This window comes from Palaemon carinicauda, chromosome 20 (genome assembly GCF_036898095.1).
Source record: "Palaemon carinicauda isolate YSFRI2023 chromosome 20, ASM3689809v2, whole genome shotgun sequence".
Lineage (NCBI taxonomy): Eukaryota > Metazoa > Arthropoda > Malacostraca > Decapoda > Palaemonidae > Palaemon > Palaemon carinicauda.
Genome location: NC_090744.1, coordinates 42,246,926 through 42,259,549, shown reverse-complemented (window position 1 = coordinate 42,259,549; position 12,624 = coordinate 42,246,926). Strand labels below are relative to the sequence as shown.

The window sequence follows — 12,624 nt, the reverse complement described above, 5'->3', positions numbered from 1 at the left end:
CATCCTTTACATTCAGATCTCCCAGGACAATTTTATCCTGTTCGTAATACTAGGCAGGCAGTTAATTCTAATAGCCAGGCCTTCTCCATCACGAGGCTCAATACTACGCAGTACTCTAGAAGTTTTATTCCATCTGTGACCAAGTTGTGGAATGATCTTCCTAATCGGGTGGTTGAATCAGTAGAACTTCAAAAGTTCAAAGTTGGAGCAAATGCTTTTTTGTTGACCAGGCAGACATAGTCTTTTTATAGTTTATTTATGACATATTTGTTTTTGATGTTGTTGATAGTTTATTATATGACATGTCTGTTTTGACGTTGTTTCTTATTTTAGAATGATTTATTGTTAATTTGTTCTCTTCATTTATTTATTTCCTTATTTCCTTTCCTCACTGGGCTATTTTTCCCTGTTGGAGCCCCTGGGCTTATAGCATCTTGCTTTTCCAACTAGGGTTGTAGCTTGGATAGTAATAATAATAATAATAATTAAGTTGAAAGGTAAAGTACACAGGACAGTTGTGAGACCGGCAATGATGTATGGAGCGGAGACGTGGGCAATAAAGAAGACAGAAGAGAAGAAGATGGATGTGGCAGAGATGAGAATGTTGAGATGGATGTGTGGGGTGACAAGAAGATAAGATACAGAATGAGGTAATTAGGGGTACCACAGGAGTTAGAAAACTATCTAATAAGATCCAAGAAAGTAGACTGAGGTGGTATGGTCATGTCATGAGAAGAGATGAACAGTATATTGGGAGGAGAGTGATGGAAATGGAGGTACAGGGAACGAGAAGGAGAGGGAGACCAAAGCGAAGGTGGGTGGACTGTATCAAGGATGACCTTCGATCTAAGGGATTAACCGGTGATGAGGTGTGGGACAGGAGTAAATGGAGAAAGCTAACCAGAAACATCAACCCCACATAGAAGTGGGAAAAGATGCAGACAAAGAAAGAAGAAGAATCTATTCTGAAGAAGAGAGAGAGAGAGAGAGAGAGTCTCTCTCTCTCTCTCTCTCTCTCTCTGTGTGTGTGTGTGTGTGTGTTTTTACGTAACAGACGAGCCTTGGTCTCTACAGCTGATATTTAGTGGGCTCTTTTTGAGGAGGAAGTTACAAGAGCTATAACGCAAACCACTGCCCTTGGTGTTTTGCCACAAGAAAACAATGGAAACATCACTGACACTACAGCACATGGATCACCTTCAGGAGAAGACTACTGGCACTATTGATTATTGGGTACGCAGGTAGGGCGAAACTCAGAAATAGGAAACTCCCCCGATCAAAAGAGAGAACATTACCGTACTCCAAAGCAGGAGGGGACTATTTACAGTCGCTTCCAAAGGTACACAACACATGGGGTTTCAAAGGTTTGTATCCTTAAGGAACAAAATTTATCTCCCCCACATGCTTACCTTTCAGTTTGCTTCAATTAAGAACCAAGAGAACTCACTAGAAAAAAACACTTGTTACAAACAAATGTAAGAAGAGATCTAACAGTTGTAAAATAACAACAGTACATCTGTATCCATTGTGACCAGACATAATTGGCTATCTGTGAAAAGCAAGGGGGCAGGGCTTTCCCCTCATGCCACCTGTCATTAACCAAATACTTTTTTAATGATTCAATGGCCCCTCCACCCTACTCTAAAAAATGAAAGGTTTGTTTACACACAGGAACAAATAACCCTTTACACAACTAGAATTTGCACTGTGCTCTATTACCTTCTTCAGTCCAAAAGAGAGATGCTGGTGGGTCCTGTGCCAAGCATGTTTTGGCAAGTGAGTTAAGCTCTGGTAAGCAGCCCATTCGTTCTAAATCCAGACATCCAGCTGCTGCGCATACAAGGGAGTACACAACAGAGGAAGCAAGTCGCAGGAGTAACTCGTCTCCCTATGATGATAAAGAATGAGACAACCAAATGTGAATGAAAATGTACTAAATGAAGCATGGTTTCAATAACAATGTTAGCACTTATTGTATACTGTATCACACTATTTACACATTATTAAAAATAGTCACTAAAACTAACAAGACCTAAATTTTTTCCTGGTAAATAAAGTAACATGGTGAAAATAATTCTATTGGAAAAAACACATTTGTTTTTCAATGAAAACATATTCAACAAGATTTATGATACCTAAAAATCATTAAAAAAAAACAGATTTGACTTCAAAATATTCACACTCACCTCTATTGTAGGGTTGTTTAGCGAAGTCTCTAAATAACTAAAGACCTTCCCATGAAGAGCCCGCTGAGCTAACTTGTGATAAGTTTTTGAACAAGCTCTTGAGTAATCCCCCATAGCTCTCAACTGTAGAACTGCCCATGCCAACAAAGGTGCATGATGAGGGGTTCGAGCTCCTAATCCAGTCATTATTGGATCAAGCCTTTTAATCCAACTAGCTTCACACAAGCTGTGATTACTGAAATAAAAAAAATACACGAGTAGAAATTATACTGAACTAAATGGTGAAATTGTGAATCCTTTAGGAAGGCAAGTTCCTTCATCAAATGTCCAAAATATTAGGAGCATTTCAAGTGATCAGTTCCTAATCTATTTTAAAGATTGTTTTTATGGAACCTTTTACATAATCTGTACAATTCTATGCAACCCAATTCAGTACTTTTATACTTAGTCATTGATATCACTGACATAATAAGACTTAATTTACAAATGAAATATAAAGTCTACCAGGAAGTTCCCACAATATTAGGCAATCATCAATTTCTGTAAAATATTCACACACAATGGTACTTCATTTTACTGTACTGTAGTTGCTTTTCAGATGCCCTGGATGTGACTATACCTAATCAAATAATATACAGCCTTCTGCAGTTTATGGTTACTGTACAATTAGACATAAAATGCAGAGAACAATATCAAGGTTAAATGCTGTGAAAAATTAAGTGCATATATTTATATGCAGCAATGAAATCACATAACTGTATCTATGTATCTACTTATTAGGAATATTCCAATGATAAGCATCTACTTGAGCTAATGTTTTGACATACTTACCTAGTAGAGGAATCAGCATTTATTATAAGGGTCAACAAGAGAACATGAGTAGCATCAAGGGCCTCAACCAAAGGCCTGTGGCTATCTCGCAGTATGTCCTGTATCTCAGCTCGTCCACCTAAGCCAGCTCCCTTGAATGCAGCAAATGAAAATCTATCAGAATAGGCTTCAATATGATATTTTGATTATAAAATAAATTTTTGAATATACTTACCCGGTGAATATATAATAGCTGCAACTCTGCGGCTCGAAAGAAAACACACTCAAAAAAATCGCGAGCGATCGCTATGAAGGTTGCAGGTGTGCCCACCAGCGCCAACTGTCGGCCAGATACCACTCTTGTATGTAAACAAATCCTTCAATTCTTCTCGTACCGCTGCGTCTCTATTGGGGAGGAAGGGAGGGTCATTTAATTTATATATTCACCGGGTAATTATATTCAAAAATTTATTTTATAATTAAAATATCATTTTTAAATATTTAACTTAGCCGGTGAATATATAATAGCTGATTCACACCCAAGGAGGTGGGTAGAGACCAGAGTTAATTATGTTTACAGCGTATAAGCTAAGAGTTTTTTCATTTTGACAGTTATCAATATAACAAAAACAAAATATATAGGTACCTGGTAAGGAAGTTGACTTAGACGATTACTCTGCCTTGTAAGTCTGTCTTCCTCACGGAGCCCAGCGATCCTCTTAGGATGCTGAAAGACTCCCAGAAGCTGAAGTATCAAGGGTTGCAACCCATACAACAGGACCTCATCAAACCCCTAATCTGGGCGCTCTCAAGAAATTACTTTGACCACCCGCCAAATCAACCAGGATGCGAAAGGCTTCTTAGCCTTCCGAACAACCCATAAAACAATATTAAAAACATTTCAAGAGACAGATTAAAAGGATATTGGAATTAGGGAAGTGTAGTGGTAGAACCCTCACCCACTACTGCACTCGCTGCAACGAATGGACCCAGTGTGTAGCAGTCCTCGTAAAGAGTCTGGACATCTTTTAAGTAAAATGACGCGAACACTGACTTGCTTCTCGAAAAAGTCGCGTCCATAATACTTTGCAGAGATTTATTTTGCTTGAAGGCCACGGAGGTTGCTATATCTCTAACTTCGTGCGTCTTAACCTTAAGCAAACATCGGTCTTTCTCATTCAAGTGAGAATGAGCTTCTCGTATTAAAAAAATCTGGTAAAATATGACAAAGCATTCTTTGACATAGGCAATGAAGGTTTCTTAACTGAGCACCATAATGCCTCAGATTTACCTCGTAATGACTTAGTACGAGCTAAATCGAACTTAAGAGCTCTAACAGGACATAATACTCTTTCCAGTTCGTTGCCTACGATCTCTGATAAGCAAGGAATATCAAAAGATTTAGGCCAAGGACGAGAAGGCAGTTCATTTTTGGCCAGGAAACCAAGTTGAAGTGAACAAGTGGCTTTTTTCTTTAGAAAAGCCGATGTTCTTACTGAAGGCATGAAGTTCATTGACCCTTTTAGCCGAAGCCAAGCACACTAGGAAAAGTGTCTTGAGGGTGAGATCCTTCAGGGAGGCTGAATGTAATGGCTCAAACCTGTCTGACATGAGGAACCTTAGGACCACGTCTAAGTTCCATCCAGGAGTTGCCAAACGACGTTCCTTAGAGGTCTCGAAAGACTTAAAGAGATCTTGGAGATCTTTATTGTTGGAAAGATCTAAGCCTCTATGTCGAAAGACAGAAGCCAACATGCTCCTGTAGCCCTTAATCGTGGGAGCTGAAAGGGAGTGAACCTTTCTCAGATGTAAAAGAAAATCTGCGATTTGGGCTACAGAGGTACTGGACGAGGACACAGATGCTGACTTGCACCAGTCTCAAAAGACTTCCCACTTCGACTGGTATACTCTAATGGTAGAAGCTCTCCTAGCTCTTGCAATCGCACTGGCTGCCTCCTTCGAAAAGCCTCTAGCTCTTGAGAGTCTTTCGGTAGTCTGAAGGAAGTCAGACGAAGAGCGGGGAGGCTTTGATGGACATTCTTTACGTGGGGCTGACGTAACAGATCTACCGTTAGAGGAAGACTTCTTGGAAAGTCTACCAGCCATTGAAGTACCTCGGTGCACCACTCTCTCGCGGGCCAGAGGGTAGCAACCAACGTCAACCTTGTCCCTTCGTGAGAGGCGAACTTCTGCAGTACCTTGTTGACTATCTTGAATGGTGGGAATGCATATAAGTCCATAAAAGACCAATCCAGTAGAAACGCGACTATGTAGATTGCTTCTGTATCTAGGACTGGAGAGCAATAGATTGGAAATCTTTTGGTCAACGAGGAGGCAAAGAGGTCTATGGTGGGTTGACCCCAAGTAGCCCAAAGACTCTTGACCACGTCATTGTGGAGGGTCCATTCCGTGGGTATCACCTGACCCCTCCGACTGAGACAGTCTGCCAAGACGTTCAAGTCCCCCTGGATGAATCTCGTCAACAGGGAGATGCCTCGAATTCTTGACCATAAGAGAAGGTCCCTTGCGATCTCGAGCAGCGTGAAGGAGTGTGTGCCTCCTTGCTTGGAGATGTACGCCAAAGTTGTGGTGTTGTCTGAGTTGCCTCTACCACTAAGTTTCGAAGAAGCCTTCTAATATCATCAAGGCCAAGTGGACTGCTAATAGCTCCTTGCCGCTGATGTGCATGCTCTTCTGACTTGAGGTCCACAGACCCGAGCATTCCCGACCGTCCAGGGTCGCACCCCAACCCAAATCCGACGCGTCTGAGGACAACACGTGGTTTGGGTTCTTGACTGCCTTTACTAGTTCGGAGACTGGGAATGATACCGTCTCTAATGTCTTGTCCTAGTTCCAGTGAAAGGCTAGATGGAACCGGAGAGGCAGAAGGTGTAGTCTCCCTAGTGAGACAAACTGCTCCAGGGATGAGAGAGTCCCTACGAGACTGTTCCAACTCCTGACTGAATAAACGTTTCGTTTCAGCATTAGTTGGACTTCGAGCAGGGCTTGACTGCGAATCTCCATCCCCAAATATAGAATAATCTGGGATGGGATCAGTTGGGACTTTTAGGTTGACCAAAAGTCCCAACTCCCTGGCCAGACTCAACGTCCATTGTAGATCCTGCAGACAGTGAAGACTGGACGATGCTCTGAGAAGCCAGTCGTCCAAGTACAGGGAGGCTCGGATCCCCGATAGATGGAGGGATTTTGCCACATTCCTCATGAGCCTCGTAAACACGAGAGGCGCAGGACTGAGGCCAAAGCACAGGGCTCGAAACTGGTACCCCACATTCCTGTAAACAAACCTCAGAAACGGTTGGGAATCCGGGTGTATAGGAATGTGGAAGTATGCCTCCTGAAGGTCGAGAGAGACCATCCAGTCGCCTTCCATAAATGCTGTCAAGACAGCCTGGTAGACTTCATCGTGAAGTTTGTCTTGACAATGAACACTTTGAGCGCACTTGCCTCTTACGTACTCCTGCAGTGAACATGGCTGCCAAATCATGGAGCCATCCCTGAGGGACTTGTTCCTGCAGAGAACGTGGCTGTCAGATCATTGGAGCCATCCCTGAAAGCCTTGTTTATGCATGACATAATTGTACAGCAAAACTTCAAAGGCTCGAAAATAGCTGTGAAGTCGACCTGTAAAATCTTGGAGCGTCTCATGGCCAGGCGCCAGGGAGAGTCCATGAGGTTTGAGAAGTCTGTCTGGGCAGAGGCAGGAACTCCCAAGCCGAGAACTTCTCTCGTGTCATATCAGACTCTCGCTCTATAAGCCAGTTTAAAAGAAGGGAAAGCAAAGGCTGTCTCCCCCAAACTCCTCCTGGTGATAAACCAGTCGCCTAGCAAACGTAAAGCTCTCTTAGAAGAGCGAGAGAGCACTAGCTTATAAAACAACGGCTTCGAAGTAGCTAGGCCTAGTGTAAGCTCTGACGTTTAGGCGAACGAGGAGCAGCAGTTACAAAAAGATCCGGACAAAGATCCTTAAAAATCAGCATGATTTATTTAAAGTCCATAGGAGGCTAAGCAGTTTTAGGCTCCTCTCCGTCTGACAGAGTCCTCAAGGGAATATCAGTAGGAGGGGGAACAGCAACTTCCTCATCTGAAGGAACCTTGTCCGATAATAGCCGAGTCTCAAGCAAGGGAGAGACCTACCGTGGTGGCAATGCTTTACAAGCAGAGTCCACACGCACTGGTGCATTAGTAGCGGACCAGGACGCAACGTCATGTAACTGCTTGACAGTCTGTGAACTGTCAACAACAACAGGTGCGTGAGACCAGGACGCAACGTCATGTAACTGCTTGACAGTCTGTGAACTGTCAACAACAACAGGTGCGTGAGGACGCACAGCGTCCACTCGAGACTGCTTTGACCGCCTAGACTGAGCAGTCAAAACAACTCTAGAATGCGGAGGTTGACGCTCAGCGTCAAAACAAGTCAACTCCGATTGTTAGCGAACGTCCTGAACGTCACAGGAGCATCAGCAAGTGGCCTAACGTCCAAATGTGGCTGAAAATCCACACGAGACCGCATCGAGTGTGGTTCTAAACAACCTGACTGACGTAACTTGGCTACGCCAACGTCAACAGGACGCACAAAGGAACGTTAGGGTGGCTGAAGGCCAGGATCTCGATGAGATAAACGGCTAGGCTCAACGGACTTATCGGCAGAATAGTCTTCCATAAGGGAGGCAAGCTTATTCTGCATGTCTTGCCGTACAACCCACTTAGGATCAACGGGAATGGTTGCGGTAAGAGACGAGGGTAACGTCTGTGACCGCAAAACCTTGCCTACAAAAAGACTCTCGGAGTCTGTGTTACGCTTTTGTTAGGCGGCGAGCAGTCTTCCGATGACTGCATAGGGTCAGAGCTGTCCTAATGGTTAAAACCAGGACGCTGGACCTGTCCTGAAAGGACTGACTTTCGCTCAAAGGGCCTCGAAACCTTGTTCCACGGTTTCTTATGCGAAAAGCCTCGGATGACGAGGAGAAAATCGTCTCTCTCGCCTTATGGTAGGGGTGATCTTGGTAAGATACACCTGATACCATAGAGGGAACGTCTGTTCGCTGATCAAGGCCTCTCGAACCCATAAGTCGTACGACATTACTTCTCCCCTGGGCTTGGGAGCTTGCAAGAGGTCCCGGACTAGGCGAACGACAGGCACGAACAGACGAACCCTCGGTTGCAACACTGATAACACTTTGCGCAATATCACTTTATCACTACGATTTTCTGTTTTGCACTTATTTCACTGAAATCGAATTTTTTAACAATTCACATTAGGTATGAATAAAACTGATTTCTACCTGAAGCACGCAATTCTACCCTCATCAAAAGGTTGTAATTGCGAAATCAGTCGTATTATGTAAGCACATTAATACCAGCAAAAAACAGTAAACATATTTTAAGATAAAAAAAATCAGTGGCTGGGGAAGAGACTAAACACTAGTTCATTCAAAACTACGTTTTCAATCTCTCACCGTACATTGCCTTGGGACGAGAATAAAAAACTAAAAACGTTTTATCCTTTCTCCCCATACAGAGACTAGGGACGAGAGTAACTCGAGAACAACGTTACCCGCTTGGGACGAGATAAAGATCGGAACGTTTTCTCTCCTCTCTCTCCCTCCGTCTCTATCTCTCTCTATCTCTCTTGATTTCGCACCTAAGAGAAGAGCCCACTTACGTTTCGTCAAAAAAACAGGTTATTTGACCAAAGGAAAAAACTGAAAGGTTTTTCAATCAAAAAGTTCCTTTAAAATAGAATTTAAGACATTTAAGCTTTGAAAGAAGAATGAACAAAACGTCAGAATCGATTTACTCTTTCTGCAAAGTGAAACCGTGATACTCTCTCTCTCTATCGTAACGATAGAGGGCAAACTGCGTAGCATAAATAAACTAAACGTTAGTTCATCTTTGAAACAGTACGAAGACTATTCAAAGAAAATCTTTCATAAAATATCTATTAAAAAATATTCATTTAATAAGTTTTAAATCATTAGCTCTTTAAAAGCTATTTACGATTGAAAGGGCTCAACGTTGTTTAACTTCGGTTTCCAAGTTAGGACCGCCTACTCTCAGGAAAGGTCGCATATAAACAAATCATTAAAATTTATTTTGATGTTTATTATAAATGGAAAGCTAATCGAAGAGGCCTAATAAAGGCGGTTGAGATATAAAATATATAGAGGAAAATCTATAATTAATTTATAACGTGATAAGATAATTGCTAAAAGCCTAAACACACTTCCGTACTGAGGGAAGGGTCGGCCATTTAAAAGTCAAGGAAAGTCCAAAAAACAATCCAAAGTCATCAAAAATTAAATCTATCCAAAAACGAGTTCAAGATTTAAGTTGAAGATAAAACACCTGTATTGCGAAAGCTCAAACCAAAATGAAGTACTTCACCAAATATGTTAAGAAAACTCCAGGTTCTACAGCGAGTATGAATACGTCTTGTCGTCAACGTCGACAGAGAAGAATTGAAGGTTTTGTTTACATACAAGAGTGGTATCTGGCCGACAGTTGGCGCTGGTGGGCACACCCGCAACCTTCATAGCGATCGCTCGCGAGTTTTTTGAGTGTGTTTTCTGTCGAGCCGCAGAGTTGCAGCTATTATATATTCACCGGCTAAGTTAAATATTTAAAAATACACATATCAAATTTTTGTGAGAGATTATGAGCTTAAAAATGGTGAAAATAATTATAACTAGTTTAAACAAGAAAATTGACATTAGAAGATTTCAAAATAAGGAGAAAAGATTGTAGAGGAAAAGCAAAAAAAAAAGGTTTTACACTATTAAGACACTAACTATCTACAATAGCAACAGAAAAGTCAACAATTCTCAGAAATATCACTAGACCAATTATAGACAAACTCTATCATTAATGTCACCATTCCTCTTAAAATTATACTCTTCTGACTACAGGTTTTGGTGGTGATTTCGATGGACTTTGGTAAGTACATGTTCTTGTTAGCCTACTAGCCAAAATAAAATCTTAAGGAATATAGTACTCAATGATCTTAACATGGCTATACTAAATTTTACCCTTTACCCATAAAACACTTAAACATACATTCTACCTAGCAATCTAATTGAAATTTCAATAGTTTTCTTATACACAGTTGTAATCTAGAGTTGTATTCTACTGCTGTAACTACTCTGACTAAGGTGGCAGAGCACTGCCAAGGGTTTGGAACTATCTCTCCTCCCTCAGGTGTATAAAGCAAATCTTTGTTTTGATCCAATTGATCTATTCCCTTAACCATTCAGAGACATTTAAAGCATGTTGAAAGAAGTAATTTTATAGAAAGTTTAAAGCCTAGGTAAACCATGAAGCCTGATCCTCAGTTACCCCAGTTCAAGTTGCAATCTGTCACAATGAGGACAAAGTAAGAAGAGTACAGAAGTGGCATTTCTCTGTAACTAATATTTTGATCTTTTCAATTTCCATGTTCTATTTGTCATCTCTTCACTCTACTTATACTTTTATACTATAAGAATAAAAGACTACGTAAGAATGACTACAAAATGCCTAGATTCATAGCTAGAGAGAGCTGAGAAGATATCCCAAATGAAGAAGTGTGATGTTCTAATGCTTGGAAAATACAGTATTTCGCAAATGAGACGAGAGGAACAATCATATAGAAGGCAGAATGCCAACCTTTGATGCCAAGATCATGGAGTGAGAGGGAGACATATTATGATAACTTATTATAAAGCAGACCTCAAAATTAGAACTAGGTGAAACTGAAGAATTTGGATTAAAAGCAATAAGCAGAAAGTGAAAGAACAAAGATGAGAATTTAGACTGAGAATATTTGTGCTCAACATGCACAATACAGTACAGTACTTACAAATTTTAAAGGTAATTTCTATCTTCCGTAGCTATATAGACTTGAGTACTGTACTTTAAAATAAAAAAGTTAAATGTAATTTGTATTTTTCCTAGCTATATAAACCAGTCTTTTGAATATGTACTGTATATGTTTTTAGCGCAAGCTAGAATGGTCACTGAAATTGTTAACGAGGCAGTTAATGACAGGTAGTGAGCGAGGGCAAAAAGCTCCCTCCCATCCACACCAACCTGCTGGACGCTCTTCACTTGACTTTTCAGCTCAGGATTAAGGTGGGAGCTTTAACTAGAAAGACTTAATTTGTATAGCTAGGATAAACAAAAATCACAAATTTTAAGTAATTTGTATTTTTCCTAACAGTACTTACCTCGAACTACTTTCTTAGGAGTATCTGGTATCTCCTCCCAACCGACCAGAGTTTTGTGTAGTTTACCCTACTCCCATTTTCTATGAGGGGTCACCTCTGGTGGAGTGATACGCGCTCTGAGGCGACCCCGGGTCAGAGAGCATGCTTGCTCAGGTCTCGATCCCCAGTAGGTTCTTGATAGCTTAGGTTTCTATGAAGTCCAACAAGGCACTCTGGGAAGGATGGGTGGGCCCTTAACCGAAAGTAGTTTGAGGTAAGTACTCCGTGTTGGAACAAATTACTTTTAAAATATGCAAACATAGCTGGTATCTCAACCCTCTCAGAGATTGAGGCATATATATTGAGGATCATCTCACAGAATCAGAAAGAGATCATGTAGGTAGTAGGTTGGCCATGGCACCATCCACCCGTTGAGATGTTACCGCTAGAGTGTTATGTGGTCCTTCAACTGGCCAGACAGTACTACATTGGATCCATCTCTCTGGTTATGGTTCAATTTCCCTTTGCTTACACATACACTGAATAGTCTGGCCTATTCTTTACAGATTCTTCTCTGTCCTCATACACCTGACAACACTGAGATTACCAAACAATTCTTCTTCTTCTCCAAAGGGGTTAACTACTGCACTGAAATTGTTCAGTGGCCACTTTCCTCTTGATAAGGATAGAAGAGACTCTTTAGCTATGGTAAGCAGCTCTTCTAGGAGAAGGACACTCCAAAATCAAACCATTGTTCTCTAGTCTTGGGCAGTGCCATAGCCTCTGTATCATGGTTTTCCACTGTCTTAGGTTAGAGTTCTCTTGCTTGAGGGTACACTCAAGTACACTGTTCTATCTTGTTTCCCTTCCTCTTGTTTTGTTAGTTTTTATAATTTATATATAAGATATTCATTTTAATGTTACTCTTCTTAAAATATTTTATTTTCCTTTTTCCTTTCCTCACTGAGCATTTTCCCTGTTGGAGCCCCTGGGCTTATAGCATCCTGCTTTTCCAACTAGGGTTGTAGCTTAGCAAGTAATATGGTATTTTCATTATAAAATAAATTTTTGAACATACTTACCCAGTAGTTATATATATAGCTTACGTCCCTGACGTCACGGCAGAAAATTTGAATCTCGCGCCAATCGCCGATTGGATAGCCAGGTGTACCACCCCTGCACCCTAGCGAGGTACCTAGGAACCATTCCAGGAACCCTCATATATTCCATGCCTCTAGTCTCTTAGAGGGGAGGAGGGTGGGACTTTAATTTTATATAACTACCGGGTAAGTATGTTCAAAAATTTATTTTATAATGAAAATACCATTTTTAAACATAAGACTTACCCGGTAATTATATATATAGCTGATTAACACCTTTGGTGGAGGGTTAGAGACAGCTAGTATATCTGGAATTTTTCTCAA

The 12,624-nt window shown here is 41.1% G+C and overlaps 1 protein-coding gene across 1 annotated transcript in view; it reads right to left on the bottom strand.

Moving 5' to 3' along the window:
- Positions 1 to 12,624, bottom strand: part of LOC137660303 (nucleoporin NUP188-like) — a 163,798-nt gene that overhangs the window by 128,461 nt on the left and 22,713 nt on the right. The window contains exons 5-7 of the mRNA XM_068395097.1: positions 3,018 to 3,148; positions 2,187 to 2,421; positions 1,720 to 1,888 (exon numbers count right to left, since the gene is read on the bottom strand). Coding sequence (XP_068251198.1) covers positions 1,720 to 1,888; positions 2,187 to 2,421; positions 3,018 to 3,148 — 535 coding nt within the window. The remainder of the gene's footprint in view (positions 1 to 1,719; positions 1,889 to 2,186; positions 2,422 to 3,017; positions 3,149 to 12,624) is intronic.